We start from the raw sequence: 20,596 nt of genomic DNA on the forward strand, positions 1-20,596 counted from the left end.
AGGCCAAGCAACACGAACAAAATGACTGCAGGGTTACACTGACTTGCTAACTGTTTACTGTAGCTTGCTCTCATTAATTCTATTATTCTGCAGCCGTGGAGTCGCAAGTATCTCTGGAATCACAAGTGGCCTCTGTTATGAGGCAGGGGAACTGAGAGTTTTGATAAAAATAAAACAAAATAAACACTGTAGTACAGTGTTTATAATGTACAGTGACTGTACATTATATACACCAGCTAAACTGTAGAAATTTAGTTCATATACTAAACATGTTTGAACGCTTTAATAGCGGGACAGCAATGCGGTCTCACTGTAGAGCAGGGGTGCTCAATACGTCGATCGCGATCGACCAATCGATCTCCAAGGTTCGATTGGTAGATCGCGTGACATTTGTCATGAACTGACGCTATACAAATAAATTTCAGTTGTTAAAAACTCGACGTTAGCCAATCAGCTTGATTGGCACACCGGACAACCAATCATATGACATCTCATTATTAGGTACACTGCGTGCTCAAACAACGCAAAGTTAACAAGCTAGTCGTTAGTTACATCCTCATTTTCGCTCGGTTTTATCCTCTTAAACGTAAGATGGGGTATAAAAACGAGTGGGGGAGCTAGACCAAGTCCGAAGAAAAAAAAGCATCACTTTCATATGGAATGGGAGTGGGACTTTTTTTTCCCACGCTGACAATTTCCAAATGCGTTTGTCTCGTCTGCCAGTTATCGGCATGAACTCAGGTAATGGCAAAAAATGTACAGAATTATGTTGTGCTACATATGCGGTTATACATCAACATAAGTTGCAAGAATCGTCGATAAATTTCTTAATAAATATAATGGGTAGATCATTTTGATTTGGTCATTTCAAAAGTAGCTCCCGTGTTGAAAAAGTGTGAGCACCCCTGCTGTAGAGCAAGCCAGCACAGTTAGCATAGTGATTGCGCAATCCATGGTGAGGCTCAGGCGGCTGCTGCCTCACTGATCGTCTGTAGTTAGTATTTGAACGGTAAATGTGATAATTCAGCGATTTTGAAAGAAATCCAAAAACAGTGAAGTTAAATGGACAAGAACTTTAAAGTACAAATCACTAAATACATATAACTGTTTAATTAATTTTTTTTCATTTGATATTTACATGATGACTGGTGAGGCACTGCCTCACCTGCCTCCCCTGACTGCACGTCACTGTATGTATGTGTTTGTTTGTAATACACGTATCGTGACAGGCAGAACAGCGAAATAGTCTTCCACTAGATGGCAGAAGGTACATCGTTCATGTAACCACCTTTTGTGACATTTGCATTCAGTTGAGTGCCTTCAGATTTCTTTTTTTTTTGGGGGGGGGGGCGTAAAATACGTGTCTTGGCTCAAGGTCGGGAAAACACTGAAGTGTGTTTGTGCCCTACTTGGGCAGCGTCAACAACAGATAACAAACGAGCACATACCGCGCGCACGGTCAACTCCCAAAAACTGCACGCAGACTGCGGTTACACGGATTAGCGGCATTAGCCGGTTGAAACGCAGGGTTGGGGTTAAAGAACGCGCCATTTAGTGGAGTGGTGTCTGAGAGTTCCTCATACGAACAGTGCAAAGGAGGAGGAGGAGGAGGAGGAGGAGGAGGAGGAGTCGGGGATCACATTCGGGGTTGGTTTTATTCTAATAACGAACGTTCAACCCGGAAAGACGAACAAGAACAGGACTTTTGTTTTATCCGTTCACACGAATACATAGGCAAGGCGGCCAGGGTCTTCTTGTCCACGCTTGACTTCAAAAAGTTGTTGCTGACACTGGTTGGCTTCCGCCATGTTGGTCAACTGCTGTCACAAGTGTTGTTCCTAGCGGTCCTGGGAGCTGCGGTTTGTGTTGGGACAAGACTGCGAATCGGGTGAGTTCACCCCGTGGTGCTGCTGCGTGCGTGTGCGCGTGTATTAAACGTCTGTCGAAGAAGCATATCAGGTGTCGCGGAATAAAGTCTGCGTGATGGCGTTAAAAGTTTCCATCGTAATCACCACCACCGTCATCATCATCACCACCATTATTCTATTCATCGTCACGTTGTGCATGCACGCGCCAAGATGACCCAATTTGTACTTCCTGTGAGTACCCGACAATTTTATCAATACTTGCGCCAAATTGTACCTAATACTTCATGGGAAATCAAGCCTGGCATACGAAAGTGGTCTGTAATAACTAAATGGCTGTCATCTGACATTATGGATACTGATCATGTTTATCAATAAATTCACAAATCGCAACTTGGGTTCGTCCTAGTACCATGAACACATTGGAAACGTTTGGCGTGTAAGACCTCAAGTGCCCTGTCCGTTCACTACAGCAAATACTTTTTCAGTAATTTAACTCATTTACTGCCAGACGATGTGCAAAAATGTGTCCACTCCAGTGCCAGGGTTTTTGTCATTTTCACTCACAGCACCCACAGCATATTGAGTTTTGGGGCTACAGCAACCTTGAATACAGCCTAAGAAACCTTAGACTCTATTATTTCATCAGGGGAAAATGCTTTTTTCAAGCGTACTTGGTTGTAGAGTGGATGAGTACTTGGGGTCAACTGTCTAGAGCAATGGAGAGTGTAGAAAAGAGGCGAATAAGCGTGTCCAGGCAGGCTGGAACTGCTGGAGAAAAATGTCAGGTGTGCTGTGTGATAGAAGGGTTTCAGCTAGGATGAAAGGTAAGGTGTATAAAACGGTGGTGAGACCAGCCATGATGTTTGGACTGGTGACACTGCCACTGAAGAAAAGACAGGAAGCAGAGCTGGAGGTAGCAGAGATGAAGATGTTGAGGTTTCCTTTGGGAGTGACCAGGTTGGATAGGATCAGGAATGAATATATCAAAGGGATAACTTATATTAGAGGCTTTGGAGAGAAAGCCAGAAAAGCCAGACTGAGATGGTTTGGACATGTCCAGAGGAGAGAGAGTGACTATATCGGGAAAAGGATGCTCAGCCTTGAACTTCCCGGCAGGAGAACGAAAGGAAGACCTAAAAGGAGGTTTATGGATGTTGTCAAAGAGGACATGAAGGTAGCTGGTTTGAGTGAAGAGGATGCACAAAACCGGGTTAGATGGAGGACACCAATTTGCTGTGGCGACCCCTGAAGGGAAAAGCCGAAAGGAAAAGAAGAAGACTTGGTTGTAGTTACCTGCATTGAAAGTGGGGTAAAATCTAGCTGTTTTCATACAACCCAAGGAACACAAGCCATTTTGCCATCAAACAAAAATGACATTACACTAGCGTCAGGCTTCGGAATAAAACAATCACGCCTCATCTGCGTTTCGAGTTTGGTCATGTGACATTCAAAAGATGACTCGTGAATGGTCGTCATCTGAGCCTTGAGCTACTGTGGTGTCATTTTCAGTCAATGGCAGGTGGCAAAATGGCTGCCCCTCTGAGATGGATGAGAATGGGTAGCTTTTGTTGCTTTATTTATATTCGATAAGCACAACATTGGGGTGTATCAAGGATATAATAAAAAAGCATCAACTTGACTTCCTCTTTAGAGGTAACAAAAGAAAACCAATCGATTCTACATGGCCTCAATTTCCATTCCCTGGGTGATCTCATTGACACCCCTGGTTATTGGGCTAAAGCCAAAATAAAAAGATTAGATTGGAAACAGTAAATGAAGAGGAACAAAAGTTATATCATACACTCTAATGCAGGGGTGTCAAAGTTATTTTTTGCCGCGGGCCACATTGTAGGTATGGTTTCCTCTCGAGGGCCGTTATGAATTTGGGGAAGCCATTAGAATGTTTAATCCCCTCCACATATTACATATAGAGCGCACAACAAATTAATGAATAACTCGTTTTCAAATCTGAAGTCAAGAATAATGACTGTTCTTGTGGTTTACATCCAAAAATATGACATTTTTGTTAGGATTTTAGCAAGCATCATGGAAAGTTTGGTTTGCTTTCGCAGGCCGAAGAAAATGATGTGGCGGGCCAGATTTGGCCCCCGGGCCTTGATTTTTGACACATGTGCTCTAATGCAATTAGGATGTACTATTGTATTGTAAGATACAATTACGATGAAAACGAGTCTTATTTGAATCATATCTTGTTTAAAAACACAAACTATTTGAACATTCACTCAAATATCACACTGTATAATGTAATCCCTGGTTATTACTGATGTACTAAATTTAACATGCAACACAAAGCATTTCAATTGCAATTGCAATTCCACAGCCACGCACCATTACGTACCCGCATTTCCAGATACCTGTTCACTCCAACCACAAATGGCAGCTGAATATTCAGTATGCTCTGTTTTCATTTATCCTCTGTGGTGTGTTTGGTAATTTCATCAATCAGATTTTACAATACAATAATATAAAGTGACATCAAGTAGACAGGATGAACTTAGTACGAGTATAAAGTGACCTTGAGAGTTATGAAAGGCGCTTATAAATCACATGTATTATTATTATTATTATTGTTATTATTGTTATTATTATTATTGTTGTTATTATTATTATTATTATACAATAAACAATTGTATTATTACACAATAAATATTATTACTAATTAATATATATATATATATATATATATATATATATATATATATATATATATATATATATATATATATATATATATATATATATATATATATATATATATATTAATTAATACTTATATAGCACTTTAACAACAGCTGAAGCTGTAACAAAGTGTTTAACATAGACAGCTATCATATATGGGAAATAAAGCAGTCACAAAGATAGTAGAAAACACCAGGGAGTGAAACCAAGATCAAGTTTATGAGACTACGGCTAGATATATTGACGCCTTGAAGCGTGTCACTCAAAATTGATAAATACATCGTTTCACATTAAAAAACACAGCTTTCAAAGCGAAAAAGTAGGGGTTGATAATCTTGAAAATACAGCCGTGTTTTATTAATCATCATTTCAGTATCATTACAAATAATTAAGAAGATGTTTTTCCATAATTGCCCAGTTCCAGTGTATGAGCAACTACTCAATTAAAAATAGATGGATTGAGCTGAAAAAAAATGCACGAAATAACCGGGGCTTCATTGAAGTGTGAATAGTCAGTCAATGGCAAAGTCAGAATCTCTGCCTCCATTGCATCACTTTGGGGCCTTCCTGTGCCGAACTTTGATGAGGTTCCATGTGCTTCCAGTCACTATGTAGTCTCACAAAATCTAAAGATGAGGTTGATCAAGTCCTTAAAGTAAACAGATGTTCGGGACTATTATCACCGCTTAAATGAAATATAACTTGTGTCCATTCCCGAAAATGCCACCACCTCTTCCTTGTTCCTTCCCTTAATGGTTGGACCAGATGTTTATGATCCTAACATCTCGTGCATTTGTGGGGCATGTGTGTGTCAATATATGTGGGAGTGAAACTACTGCAATGGCATTTTCTTTTTTTGGGCTGTGTATTTATCCTCCCAGGCTTTCAGCCATCAACTGTATTTTGGGTGTCATCTGAGAAGCACTGAGGTAGCATATTCATGGTTTCAAAGCTACTAGTTCCACTTGGCCATGACGATTATTACTTCTCAGCATTTTAGTGGTAATGTTGATAATTGGTGTCTTCTAACCGGTTTGAAGGCAAGACTGTTGTTTTGGAGCTCTATATCTTCTTGATTGTGTGTCTCGTGCAATAATTGGTCTTTGACTGTGTGTGTTTTCAATGGACTGCATGTTTGCACGGAGGATGAAGAAGAAACAAATTTCATCTATGCTGTATGTTGTACATAGAGATATTGGACAATAAAGATGACATTGACCTTGACTTGACCGCAACGCAAGGCACACTTGCTTTTACATATTGTACAACAGCTGCATTCAAAGTCAGTATTAACAGACATAATAGTTCATGTGATACGGTAATGTAAGACATTGCATGACAATGAACATGGGGGATGCCAAGTCAAACATTTTTTCTTGACAATAACATGCATGTGGCCCCACTTGTCTCAACACAGAAGTCGTATTAATTTTGTCTTTGAGGAATATGAACAAAGTGGGAAAATCCACCCGTTTTTATCCATCTTGAGGGGTGGCCATTTTGTCACTTGTTGTTGATTAAAAGCTGTGATGTCAGTGTCATGATTTGCAAGGGGTTGGTAGTGGTGGCGGACCACAAAAAAAAGCAGGAAGAAGGAACAGGGTGTATTTGGCAAATTGTATTAAATAAAGTAAGCAGAAACAAAATCTCAAAAAACAAAGTCATCAGTAGCAACAAAACCATGATAAAACATAAGACGAAACAAACCTGACAGGGTGAAACAAACAATGACCTGACACTGAATGATTATTCCAGGAGTCCTTTTAACTGCCACTGATCAAAACAACCAACAACTGTGCAGCTAAAGGCGAAACGTGACATGCAGTCCCCAAGAGCTCAGGTAACGTCCATCACGGCTCACCTGTTTTCTGGGTTTGGCCATGTGACATTCATAAGCTGAGCTTTTTTGCACCGTGATGTCATTTTCAATCAACAGCGAGTGGCAAACCCGCTGCCCCTTGAGAAGGGTCAAAGGTCATCCGTTGTGCTGTTGAGTCCATATTCCGTAAAACACAATATTTATCAAAACTATGTTTCGAGACAAGTGGAGCGGTATTGTATAGAGCATATTGTTATCAGTATTGTTTTTATTTGACTTCACCTATAAATAGGACGACAACATTATTAAACGCTCAACTCTTGCCACACTCATCTGACTCGTTTTTAAAAAATGTGTGCATGCGCGTATGTGTGTGTGTGTGTGTGCGCGCGTGTGTGCGTGTGTGTGTGTGTGTGTGTGTGTGTATGTGAGAGAGAGCACATGTCATTGACAGGATGACATTGTGTGCTGCACACCACGAAACATCTTGCGCAGACGGAAATTTCAGAGATGAATGACTCGCTGATTGACACGCATGGCATCGTCTGAATGAATACATATTACGATCTATGCGCACCCACCCAGGACACCAGGCTGGCCAGGGGGAATGTGTGCAGATCTTGAGCGCAGTCTGTAATTTTTGGCTTTGGTGGAGGGCCTCAACTTTGGCTCAGCCTTTAGCGACCGCTGAGCCTCAAGCATGTCACATGAAAAACTGCTGAGTATGAGATGCTCACTCTCTCGCTTCCTGGGTGTGTGCGTGCAAGAAACACAGGGCTACTTTTATTGTACGTGCATTTATCTCAGGTCTTCTTTCCATTAATCCCATTCGAATGTGTGTGCGTGTGCCTCAGTGATATGTGATAGCAGCAGCATGCCGTACGTCGACCGGCTGAACCGCGTGTGTGGCTTCCTGAATATCGAAGAGAAAGAGAACAGCTGCCGCTTCCAGAGGCGTTACTTCATCCTGGACACTCAGGGGAATGCTTTGCTGTGGTACATGGACAACCCTCAGGTGCTTTGTGCATCACTGTATGACGCAACACACTTGGACAAACAGCAAAAGGAAGTGACCAATATGAGCCTGGTTAACCTTGGACTGTGATCATGTATGTGTGTGTGTGTCATGCAGAACCTGCCCAGTGGAGCAAGTTTCGTCGGCAGCCTGAGACTAACATATATCTCCAAGGTAAACTACTAGATTAGTTTTCACTTCCCTTGTGAGAATTTGAAATACACTCAGTCGTCACTAAACAAGGAACACAAGGTAACCCACGGGTATCAAAGTTAAGGCCCTGGGGCCAGATCTGGCCCACCTCATCATTTTATTCGACCCGCGAAAACAAATCAAACTTGTACAATTCCATATGATGTTTGCTAAAGTCTGAACCAAAATTTCAAATTGTCCCGTGTAAACCACAATAACAGTCTTCTTGACTTCAGATTTGAGAACTAGTTATTCATTAAGTCATTCACTGCCATCCCCGAATTTATTCGGAAATTGAAAATATGACGTGGCGCGCCATTCCAGAATTTGTTCGGGTTTTGGTTTATCTTGCTTGGGGTGCTGATAAAGCGCTGGCCAGACCTCTGGTAATGTTTTTTTCCCTTCCACAAGGTGGCAGCATTTGCCTTTTGTACAGCCGCCCCCACTTGGACCTCATATTTCTTCAGACCCATATAACTTAGGAATTAACTCTTTTTTTCCCGATTGAAAAAAAAGAGTGTAGGCCCTAGACTCTAGGGTTTCTTACGCTGCATTGAACTTTTATTGTTTTTAAAACTCAATATTCTGAGGGTCCTGCAATTTGAGTGAAAATGACAAAAACCCTGGCACTGGAGTGGATATATTTTTGCACATCGTATGGCAGTGAATGAGTTAATTTGTCGTTTGTTCTGTGTGCAATATGTGCAGGATGTGATACGTTATAATGGTTTCCCCATATTAATAACGGCCCTCGAGAGGAAACCGTAACTACAATGTGCCCTGTGGCAAAAAAATGAGTTTGACACCATTGATGGAACAAGATCCAATTCAATCATGGTCACAAACATTCTACCTTTACAAAGATGACGTTGAGGTGGACCAGTAAACTTGGTAGACGATAACTACTCCATTAATAAAATAATATTTTTTGTAATTAACTAATCGTGAGGAGACTAATGGTCCAAATCTTCCTGCTTGAAAGCAGATTTCTTTTCTTTTTGTTGAGTCAACATCGAATGTTTGTTTTACTTTGGAAAACAATGATGGACTTTCTTGCCTATTTTCTTACATATTCGTGACAAAACCAGTTACTCAATCAAATTTTATTGAATTTTGCACTGTCAATTTGAAATAATCTCATCTATTGGACTCTAGCAATGGCAATAAAATTAGCTTTGTGGATTGATCGACAAGATAATTGACAGATTCATTGATTTAAAAAATAGTTGTTTGTTGATTCCTGATACTTATGCTTAGTTTGTACCGTTTTTGATGGTATCAACCACAAACTGACCATGACTGTACACACTGGATTAATTGTTGTTGACTCTGCATTTAAGATATCATACAAAAACCTTTTTTTGTCTCACAATAGAGAAATTTGCCATTTAAAATCAGTAAATTTTGGCCATGACTCGCCATGACTTGATAAATTGCTATTTATCAACCTCCACACTCGCCACAAGCTGTCTCAAAAAGTTTTGTTTTTTTCCAAGATTCATGTTTTAGTTCATACATACCTCACCCATAGTGTCCATTCTCTTTGTGACAACAGAACGTTTGTGATGCTTTTTTTCTCCTTCGTGCGCTCCCACATGATCAGAAACAGGCTGATCTATATGCAGCTTAACCTAATGGTCACATGCAGAGTTGAGCCTCAGCAGAGTTGCTGACGAATTCCAGATGTTTGACCTGAGTAGAGATAATCACATCTGGTCTCAGCGCTGACAGCTTCTCTCTGGACAGTCACATTCAAGAGATGTGAACTTCTAACTCCGAAATCACGTATTCCACTTTTTGAAACTGGGAAATAATGGGCCGAATCTCAACCGCCCTGCTTTTAGTGAACTGATTTAAATACATTGAGATAACTGAAGCCAGTGATTATCTCATTCACTGCCAGACGATGTGCAAAAATGTGTCCACTCCAGTGCCAGATTTTTTTGTCATTGTCACTCGAATTCAAGGACTGACTGAATATTGAGTTTTAGGACGACGTAAACATTCAATGCAGGGTAAGAAACCTCAAACTCTCTTCTTTCATCAAAAAAAGAGAGTTACAGTAAAGTCTCGTTATATCGATACGCAAGGGAATCCGATAAAATATCGATATAACCGGGACTATCGATATATCCGATCCTGTGGGGGGGGGGTGCGTAAATGCGGCATCTTTGTTATGGCATGTAATTTCATCATTGGGTTCATGGATTGCGTATCTAACATGTTTTTTGTACAGTAGTGAAGTGAAAAATAAAGTTGTGCATAAAATAAAAACGTCTTTACACTTTTTAATGACTATTTCCTTTCAAAAATGCAACCAACCAATGCTAAATCGTCAAGTTCTATTCACACGAAGTCACGAACGCCAGCATGTACAATCATATGAAAAACAGTGATTGTTGCAAACAATAAAGATATCTGGATGCAACACAATTAAATACTGTACATGGATGAAAAACTGCAACGTTTACATAACTTACGTGACGTTCGAGAGTGGCTGAATAGAATGCCGGCGCGCAGCTGTGACGTTACAACAGCTTTTTGACTGACTCAAGAAACACAAAAAGTGATGTTGGTTGCCCTTTAATGCACAGTATGGAATGTACAGTCATTTTCAAAATCATGACGCTTCAGCAGACAACAAACATTGTTGCAAAAAACGCTTGCATTCATGTAACAGTACATGTACATAACACTGCAATTAGTATGTATGTAAGCTATTTAAAAAAGTCATCAATCTTCTTCTGCTTCCCATTTTTATATTTTAATATGAACACTTCCATCTTGTTTAACGTTTCTAAAAAACCGGATGCATTTTCTACGGATTCAAAGAAAGATCGCGTGTCCGCAACCCCTTGCAACGCTTTTGTCGAAGTTGCAAAAGGTGTGCATTCAGTCGCTACTTCTTCATCGTCATCAGCATCATCATCATCACGGGAATCTACTGTGGCATACTTGGCTTTGACCTCCGCTGCGACATCCGCATCTGATGAGCTTGGGAATGTCGCAATGTCTTTGTCGACTGCGACATACGATGCAATGTCGGCGACTTTTAGCTTTTCAGCCAACACTGCAAGAGGAATGTTGTCGTCATCCTCTTCGTTAGCTGCAGATGTTTCCTCACTGCACCCTGGATTTTCAAATTTGCAGTGACGGAAGCAGTTCTTGATGGTGTTTTCGGACACCGTGCTCCACGCTTTGGAAATTGCTCTGATGGCATCCAAAACAGTCCATTGTTGAAGACACACGAGCAGCCGTCTGATACACACGAGCTGCCGTCTGAAAATGGCGTCTGCTCGGGAGAGCTGCCACGTAACAAGACACGTGACCAAGTTGACCAATGGCGCGACGGATATATCGATGTAAACAACAAAAATGGCCGGCGGGGGATGAAAAGGAGCACCGTAATAACCGGATTATCGTAACAACCGGGTATCGTATTAAACGGTACTAATTATACATAAAAAGACTAGAAATGTGCAAGGGAAATGAAAATAATATCGTAATAAGCGGTACTATCGTTATAACCGATATCGATATAACGAGACTTTACTGTAATTCCGACATTATATGGATCTGGAGTTATACGAGCTTGAAATGAGGGCAGCTGTCCAAAATACAATGCAATACATACATATTGGTTGATATGCTGTAACAAAGTGCTAAAATGGAGAAAAGGGGAAATGATGCCCCCTTGTGGAAGGGAAAACATTGCCAGAGGCCATGGCCCGCGCTTTATCGGCACCCAAATAAGAAAAACAAAACTTGAACAAATTCAAGAATGGCGCTCTATGTCACATTTTCAATTCCCAAATAAATTCGGGAATGTCAATGAATGAGTTAGTGTACTTTTTAAAGGTATTCTCTTTGTCTTGTGTGAAGATGATGTGGGTCAAAGTTGAATCATTCATATTTGCTTTCAGGGAAAAGGTTGTTATGATCTGTGATTATAGAGCACGGTGTTAAAACCTCCAATGTTGTGTGACTTTGCTTTTTTCCAACTCAATCTTGTTTTTACTTGCTTATCATTCATCACACGGATCACATTACAGAGAGTAAAGCAAAATATTGTGTATGTTATGCTCCACAGTACGTGACTATGTATGTGTGCATTTTATTTTTCATTGAAACGTATTCACCAAAACCAAATAATGCATGCTTGACATTCAGTCCGTTTTTCTGTCAGGTAAATGAAACTACAGGGAAGCAGAAGCCAAAGACAGAGTTCTGCTTTGGTGAGTCCTCAGGAAAATACTGAGTCATAGTCACACACACTGGAAAAAAAAAAAACATTATTTATACATTTGCTAAACTGAGATAAAGCGGTAACTATAGGGATATATGGTACAGTTATTGTTTTTTTGCCTTTCCCGCAGTCATCAATGCAGTATCCCGGAGGTACTTTCTCCAAGCCAGTGATGTGACAGACCTGAGGGACTGGGTCACTGCTCTCAACCAAGCTAGCAAGATTACGGTGAGTGTAGCGCATAACAAACAACCTCCACACTCCCCTAACCTAACAACCTCCACACTCACCACATGTATATTTTTCAATATTTTATGCCCGCCACTTTTTAAATACGATACATAATATTTGATTGACAAGTCAAAATCAGGTACAAGACACGAACGACATTGGTCTGGTTGGTTCAAAATTGAGCTACCTCAGTGTAGTCTGATGGTGGCTTTAGTTTTATTTTTTTCAGAGCTTCACAGTATTTTCCAGTGATTATCTTCAGACTTGAGGAATTTGTTCCGTTTTAACATCGTTGATTACCAGTCTCAATGTTTAACCAACCTTGCTTATCCTGATTTTCCTTTCCACAAGTAATTACAGATTGCTTCGAATAGATTATATAGTAGTATGTCATGCTTTCTTGTTTTATTATGAAAACAAGAAATGAATTTCATGTCAATGGCTGAAGCGCAAAAATCTTGAAAACTACAATTATAGTTTTGTTCCGAAATGGTTTTCTTTCATGATACTGAATTCATTTTTTTTAATTGTCTAAATTTCCTAATGAGGAAAAGGTTTCAACTCCCTGTGGCAAATTATCACATGATAGTATTGTTCTTTACAGCATATTGTCTGCTCTTCATTATAACTCAAGTGGTTGTGTGAGTTGCGTCTTCAATCACCTCAAACCGGTTTGGCCATTTGTGTAATAGCTGTGCCATTAAAAAGGCTTTCCAACTGCCACACGCTGAATGTTTTTATGCTGCTCTGCCAATTCTCCATGCATCTAGGAACACTCAGAATGCTCGTTTCGAACCACTTCTTGAGACACCGACATTAAGATTCTGGAATTAAAGTTTGCCATTTGTGCTATCTCTTATTTGTAGGTAGTTTTCTTTTTAAAGTTAACCCCTTGTTAAAGTCTGTTTAGCGTGACAGAAAACCAGCACAATCTGATGTCGTGCTATGCCAGGGTTATACTGTAACATACATTCTTCCCTTATCGGATAAGGGCCCATTTAGATGAATACAGACATTAATTTAACACATTGTTTATTTATTGTGTGGGACAGTTGTTTTAAGAAAGCTTTGCTTCTTTCATTTAGTGAATTGAGGTTACCCAAACATTTTCATTTAACTTATGTGTGGTGCCTGGACGGAAATTTGGTGTGATTTACTACACGTCCACTAGAGGGTACCATTAGCCAGGAAATAACTGACATCATTAAACGACAACAGACACCATTTTTTTCCCTAACTGACATCAGAAAAACGTTTTCTAGCATCTAAAATACCCAAAACACGCAGGCTGGTGTTTTTAGTCAAATGCAAAACACCAATGAAAATGACTTAAAGTGTCCCAAAACTGCCACAAAATGAGCTCGGAAATGGCGAGATTCAGAATGTCACGCCAGGATACTCCTCCACAATCAAAACAGAATCAGAATCAGAATCCAGAATCAAAACAATGGCTTCAGAGAGTTCAGATTCGGGGAAGATGCTTTCTTGTGACTCATCCAGTTGTGAATATGATTCAAATAGTTCTGAAGAGGAAAACATCGTTTGCAATCGATTAAAGAACTCCTTCCGTATCAATTCAAGCCGTTTGGCTAGTCCCCAGAAAATGTACATGATGGCGCACAAGCTCCATTGGAAATGGGTGATTTGTCCACTGGTAATTTGCGTAAACTTACACCTTCTTTATGCGTGTTACCGCAATTGGCTGCGACACATAACGATTCACCATTGCATTATTTGTGTAGTTTTCCGTCTAATTTCGCGATCAACACTGTGTTTTCAGATGAAAAAAGTACCCAAAATGCATTGTGTATCGCTTTGTCGTCAGGGGCGTTCCAGACGTGACGTCACGTCAGGCATCGTCAAGACTTCCTGAATATTCAGCGAGTCTTAAAACGTAATATATAGCTATATGCAGTGGAATCTTTGTAAAATGCGCTCAGTAGAAGTCACTTGAAGTGATTTTCCAAATTATGGACGCAAATTGTCCGCAGGCGTCGGTTGTCCTTTAAACTGTTTGAAATTTTACGATGAATGTGTGGATTCATGATAACCTCATAAAATTGCAATATTATGTGCTAGCTTTGGAGCTGTCCAACCTTTCTTAATTATGTCCATCTATTTCTGAAAAGTCCATCTTGAAAATGGCTTGAACAGTATATCTGCAACCAAATCCATTTCTTCTCCTCCTTCCGCCATTGTGGGTTGACACATTATTGGTATTAAATCAACACAAAAACATATTTGCTTATGCAGCTCGCTACAGATACAGTGTGCTACCTCTGGCCAGTATGCTCTTGTCACTAACGGCTATAGTAATGCTATGATTGACTAGTGACTAGCCAATCATAGTTTTCAAAACTCTGACATTTCCAGCACCTGCAAGCAGGCCTTGGGTTGCCAACTCGAACTCTGATTGGTTAAAACAAGTTTCATCTGCTTTGATTTTTATGCTCCAGGGCCTGCAGAACTGATTGTGAAGGCATCCAAGTAGATTTCTGACCCTGGTAACAAACCATGGCTGAAATGTGATTGGTTAAATGCTGAAGTACAAAATACATCTGTAAGCAGCACAATAGGGGAAAAGCAATGACATGAAGCTGAAAGACCATTTGGAATTATTTAATAAGAATTCATGGATACAATATGATTCATATTAGTCTGTGTTTCAGATATTTTTAGGCAAGCGGAGAAGGTCTTGCAGGCCCTGACGGCCCACCACTGATTTTAAGTAGATTTTTACATAATTAGCTCTCATGTAAGTTATAAAGTAAGATACATCACCTCGTTATCTGTTGGTTGAAAAGCCCCGCCCCTCTGACACCTGGCTGTCAGATTATTAAACCTTGCTCAAGACTCGGTTTCCAAGAGCTTCAGTTTTTTTGTCGATTTTTGCCTCATAGTTTGGCTGCGTACTTCCTAGTATTTTTCTTGTATTTTTTAGACTACTTTTTAGATTATCTTGTCCATTTTAGTCAACTATGTATTGTATTTTTCTCATTGCTTGAGCTTTATGTTTGTTGCACATTTTCCTGGTTCTTTGTTACCAAAGACCTGAGTTGTAATTTGTTGGTCCTGCGTTGTTTTGGTGAATACAACCTATTTTGACGATGATGAGCTATTGTTGCATCATATTCAACTATAGTCCACTTTGGTACAACGCAACACAATTGCAGTTTGGGCAAGGTGCACTTAACTCATTTGCTGCCATTCCTGAATGTGTTCGGGTTTTGTTTTTTCTTGTGGGGGTGCTGATAAAGCGCTGGTCAGACCTCAGGCAATGTTTTTTCCCTTCCACGAGGGGGAACCATTTGCCTTTTGTCCATGTTAGCGCTTTGTTACAGCTTCAGCTATGGTTAAAGCGCGAAATAAATCTATATGTATGTATTGCATTGTATTTTGTACAGCTGCCCCATTTCAAGCTCAAATAACTCGACTTATAAACTGTAACTTAGGAATTAACTTTTTTTTCTGATGAAAGAAGAGAGTCTAATATTTCTTATGCTGAATTGAATGTTTATGTAGTCCCTAAACTCAATATTCTGTGGGTCCTGCAATTTCAGTGAAAATGACAAAACCCCGGCACTGAAGTGGACACATTTTTACACATCGTCTGACAGTGACTGAGTGAATAATGTGGCTCATGCATTGCGTCATATGTACAGTACCCGCTGTGTGTGAGTGTTTGTGCCTTTGCCAGTGACACCATATTTATTGTTTGCTACTTAGGTTCCTAAATCTGGTCCTGCACCTCCAAGATCTGATGTGGCTACTGTTGTGAGTGACTCTTACGGAGGGGGGAAACAGCAAGCATATAAGACAGAGATCCACGGAGGCGTAGTGGTGCACACGCCCATCTTGGTAAGCGCACCCCCCTAAAACCAAACTTGTGATATAGTGAACATGCACAAAGCAGACTCGCTGTGTTTAAAAACATGCATGCAGATGATGTTTTGACCACACTTGGTTGCTATAATAAACCCATCACAATGTTGCAGAATGACAGCATCAAGCCTAATGTGTTGAGGTTCGGCTACTGTGTCAAACAAGGCAATGTTGTAAGTACACCGTCACCTACTTGCAAAGTGTGTTTGAATGGAAGCGCTGCATGAGGAACTGACATCGTGTCATGCGACGTGAATTTCAGAGAAAAAGCTGGAAGAGGCGCTTTTTTACCCTTGATAACAACGCGGTCAGTTACTACAAGTCTGAGATGGTAAGGGAGCGTACGCTGTCCCTCACGGATCTTCATCCGTGTCCTTCTTCCGTCTGCTTACCTCTGTTGTGCATGTGTGTATCAGGACAAAGAGCCTCTGCGAGCCATTCCCCTTCGAGACATTCAGAAAGTTCACGAATGCCTCGTCAAATCAGGGTGAGTCAGTGTGACCGCAAAGTCCAACTTGCACTCTCCCAACCCCTTCTCATGTGCTTGTAATTGATTATAAACGCACGCATTATGTGCTCGGCCAGATAACTCTCTCTGTCTAGTGTTTGTAACATAAACACACTTTTTTGTCATCGTTTTGAACATGCCACAGCGGAGTAAGAGCACTGATCTATTCCAAAAACTTTTGACCTAGACCCTGAAACCACCCCGTTAGGAAATGCTTTTTGCCAAAGCTTTTACCAAGTACTTTTCCACTTAACTGCCTCAACAAATAAGACTGATGTGGAACAATTTGTAACATTGTGCAATACTTTTATTTCCATAAGAGACCTCCTACAGCGTGACAATCTATTTGAGATCATCACCGGATCCCGAACCTTCTACATACAGGTAAACTTGTGTTCTCATGCGGTGCCACCCCAGCTTGATGGGATGACTCCATAATAGGCTGATTGCACATAATTACACTCGCGCCTTCGCACAATAAGGCATCAGTCAAGTTGGCGTCTCAAACCACGGGGAAGTCATTTGGTGAAGACGTCGGGAGGTGTTTGAGTGTTTTGAAATGCTGCGCTGCTGAAGTGAAGCACAAAGGATTGTTTTCGTGAAGCAACCGCAGCCATCTGTTACCATAACAACAAAAACATCCTGTTGATTCCTTCCCATGGGAGGACAGCTGAGACAAATGGCAAGCATAAGCACATTCGTTTTTCGGTTCGAAAAAAAAAGCGTAACAGATCGCGTTCAGTAAACTGAATGCAAGAACGCCTACTTAATATTTCCAACAAATGCCACACTTTTTCACACATTTTTTCCTAAATTTGAGTTCACGATTTCATATGCATCGTGTCAAGAGGGTAATATCAATATTATGTGTTTATAAATCTTTTAATGTGTGGCCTTTTCTGTCCATAGACTGACTCTCCAGAGGATATGCATGGCTGGATCAGGGACATAGAGATGAAGATTCAGGATTTCAGGGGCCCTAGCAAGGTATCGTTGTCTTTTCTTCTCAACACTGAAAACAGTTTGGGTATTCTTTGTGTTCTTTTTTCCCCATGGGAAGATGTTCGTTCATTTCCTTTGACATGTATCATCAGGGAAAAATCTGTCAAAAACAGTCAGAATCAGAATCAGAAAGTTTCACAGGGGGGAAATTTGCCATCTACAGCAGCAAAATTGAAACAGGTTGGGGGGTCGAAAAGAAAAAAAAAGTATTGCATGTACAAAAAAATGACAGAGGACTGAACTGTACAACTGCACAAAAATGCTTCATAAAAAGAACTGTACATAGTGAAAAGTGTAAGAATACAGTATAAATGTGTTTTCATTAAAATTTGGTGCGTCTATGTAAAATTTGACTGCAATTTATATGTAAGTTTTAAAGGACAACCGACACCTCCGGACAAGTTGTTTCCATAATTTGTAAAATCACTTCAAATGACTTCTACTGAGCGTATTTTACAAAGATTCTACGGCATATAGCTATATTTTACGATTTAAGACTCGCGCTGAATATTCAGGAAGTCTTGTTTTCGATTTGATGACGATGCCTGACGTGACGTCACGTCAGGAACGCCCATGACCGAGAAAGCGACACTTAATGCATTTTGGGTACTTTGTTTGGTCTGAAAACTTTGTGTTCATCCGTGTTGATGGCGAAATTAGAAGGCAAACATAAATAACGTGATGGTGAATCGTTGTGTGTTGCACCAAGACTAGATTTGATTCTAGTTGACACAAATTCCCAGCAGACGAATCAGCCCATTTCCAACAGAGCTTTGGCGCCATCTTCTGCATTTTCTGGGACGCTACATTGGAGTCCTGACGGCTCGAATTGATGCGGAAGGACTTCTTTAATCGAATGATATCTCGGTCAAATTTGTCATGGTTATTTTTACCTCTCCTAAGCATGAGCGGTAAGAGATATTTTGGGGAATTGAAAGGTGCTTTATTATTATATTCTAATGTATTTTTTGAATAGAAAGATGAAACAAATCGTTTTTGTGAAAATTAATGTAAAAGATGCAAAATAAATAGAAATGCTTGGTGCAAATTTGCATGAAAAAGGTCAATCGAACCGAGCGTTGTCCTTACCCCAGAATCAAAGATGCCACCTATAGATATTTTATAGCATCCTACGTGTACCACATATTATGTTTTGCAAATGAGTTTGCAAGCTTGGGGCACCGCAGTGGATCATCACAGTTAAGAGGCTCCGGTTTCCGATCTCGTTTTCCTGTATGGACTTTTCATGTTTTCATGTTGTGGCTTGCAGGGGTTTTCCCCCTATTCTCGGGCTTCCTCCCAAATCCCAAAGACATGTAAATGACATTAGATAAAAACTTAGAGTTGTCCGTAGGCGCAAATTGTGTTTGGTTGTTTGTTTCTTTTCTGTGAAATGCCCTCGGATAAGCTTGGAACCAGTGCATGATGTGATAAGCCGTAGCCTGCTTGTAAATTGGATGATAACAACATTTGTTGCACCTGGAGTTGACCAGCAATCGGCAGGACAGAGGTTTGTGTGTTTAGGTGGGGCGTCACAATGAAGGCCGTATTTTGCCTCATTCTTTCTTTGATGATTCCAAAAACGTGGTCAGACAAACAAGCATCTTTTTTTTATTGGCTCACATTTGATCCGTGGTGAAGGTCAGTGCTCTGGGTCCATCGTTCTTGTTTAAAAATCAAAGGCTTTTACAACTATTGTGGTTTTTGTGTCATTTGTTCATTCTAGGGATTTTCATTTAAAAGAGCTTCATCTCTCTATCGGAGTCACAATCCTTCCACAAGTCGAAGTCACAGAGTCGTCGAACAGCGGCCAACTCTTGTCAAATCGTGCTCCGTGGCACCGGGCTGGCAACCGTGGACACCTATCCCTGCCAATGACGCCTCCATCTTGGATGCGGAGGACAATGACAGCGCTTTTAGCACGGTGCCCACATTGGCCTCACTTTCCTCCTCCCCCAACTCTTCCTCCACGTCCTCCTCCTCCAACTCTCTCTCAACTCTAGCTCCGTGCCCCAGCATGCCCAGTAGTGGACTGGGCATCCTCACGGCTTCCGGAGATGTGGCGTTCGGCCGTCGCAGGCATCGTTCGCATCCTCAGTCTCACACAGGCTGCATGTTCCCCTTTAACCTGGATGATGACAGCATCCGCACCACTGATGTTTAGGTTTCGTGGTTTTATGTGTTTTTTTGTTACGTGCTTTGACATGTATGTGACTGGTCATTGTTGTATTTCTTACTAACAAGGTTGATGTCATGCGTTGATGTCATGACCAATGATGAGGATCCACAGATAGTCATGTCGATGTGTTATAGATAATATGGGTAGCAAGAGGAACTGTAGTGTTGAATTGTCAAAGGGGTGTTTAAAAAAATCGTTTTTTTCATGCAGCTTCTGCTAAAAACTTGAATTGTGATTGTTCCTGCAGGGCTAGAAATGATGGCACATGTATTGAACCCTTTGCACTTGACTTCAATTTAATGTTCAACAAATCTCAAGGTTCTCAGGCATGTGTATTTTGATAGTTCACATGCCTTCTCTTTAAAACATTATTTTAAGGAGAGATGTGAGACACAGCAACCTGCAACATTCATCAAGCATTTCCGGGCCACAAACGAGACATGTGAAAATGTTCCATCAACCTCAAACTCTGAACTGAAAAAAAAATGACACAACCCTAAAGGTTGAACCATCAGCGCTTTGTTACACAGGAAGTGGTGATGCCATAATAAATAATACTCAACATGGTACTTGATGAAGAATAGAAAACTGGTGAACAGGTTTCTGGGATTCTAAATGTGATTTCCCCCGACGTACAACATTATGGGGATGTAAACGCTGCCACTTCTAATTTATTAGCGATTTTGCACTTAGGTTATTTGCTACCTTTTTATATGCTTCACCACTTTCACAACTTCCTCACGGATGTTGTAACGCCTGAGGCTTCTGCTCGTATCTGAATGGTTTGTTAACGCGTTAGCCTGCACATGCGGTTGGTTTTCATTCTTGATAATAAATTCTTATTTTATATTTGTCTTACACAGTATTGTAAATTATTCTACGGAGTTGGGGTTTTATGCATGCAGTACATCGCTGTGTCCAGCAGCTGTCAGCGTATGTCTTTTGGTCTACAGG

The 20,596-nt window shown here is 40.6% G+C and overlaps 1 protein-coding gene across 1 annotated transcript; it reads left to right on the forward strand.

Annotated features, from left to right (window-relative positions):
* The first annotated feature begins 1,636 nt into the window (after positions 1–1,636).
* Positions 1,637–20,500, forward strand: plekha2 (pleckstrin homology domain containing A2). The gene is made up of 12 exons (XM_088994293.1): positions 1,637–1,888; positions 7,242–7,402; positions 7,520–7,576; positions 11,781–11,829; positions 11,971–12,068; positions 15,798–15,929; positions 16,067–16,126; positions 16,216–16,284; positions 16,370–16,440; positions 16,782–16,845; positions 17,371–17,448; positions 19,190–20,500. The coding sequence occupies exons 2-12, from the start codon at positions 7,262–7,264 to the stop codon at positions 19,625–19,627; spliced, it is 1,257 nt and encodes a 418-aa protein (XP_088850419.1). The 5' UTR covers positions 1,637–1,888; positions 7,242–7,261; the 3' UTR covers positions 19,628–20,500.
* Positions 20,501–20,596: the final 96 nt, after the last annotated feature.

Source organism: Hippocampus bargibanti, linkage group LG04, assembly GCF_051943395.1.
Source record: "Hippocampus bargibanti isolate YZ-2025 linkage group LG04, ASM5194339v1, whole genome shotgun sequence".
NCBI lineage: Eukaryota > Metazoa > Chordata > Actinopteri > Syngnathiformes > Syngnathidae > Hippocampus > Hippocampus bargibanti.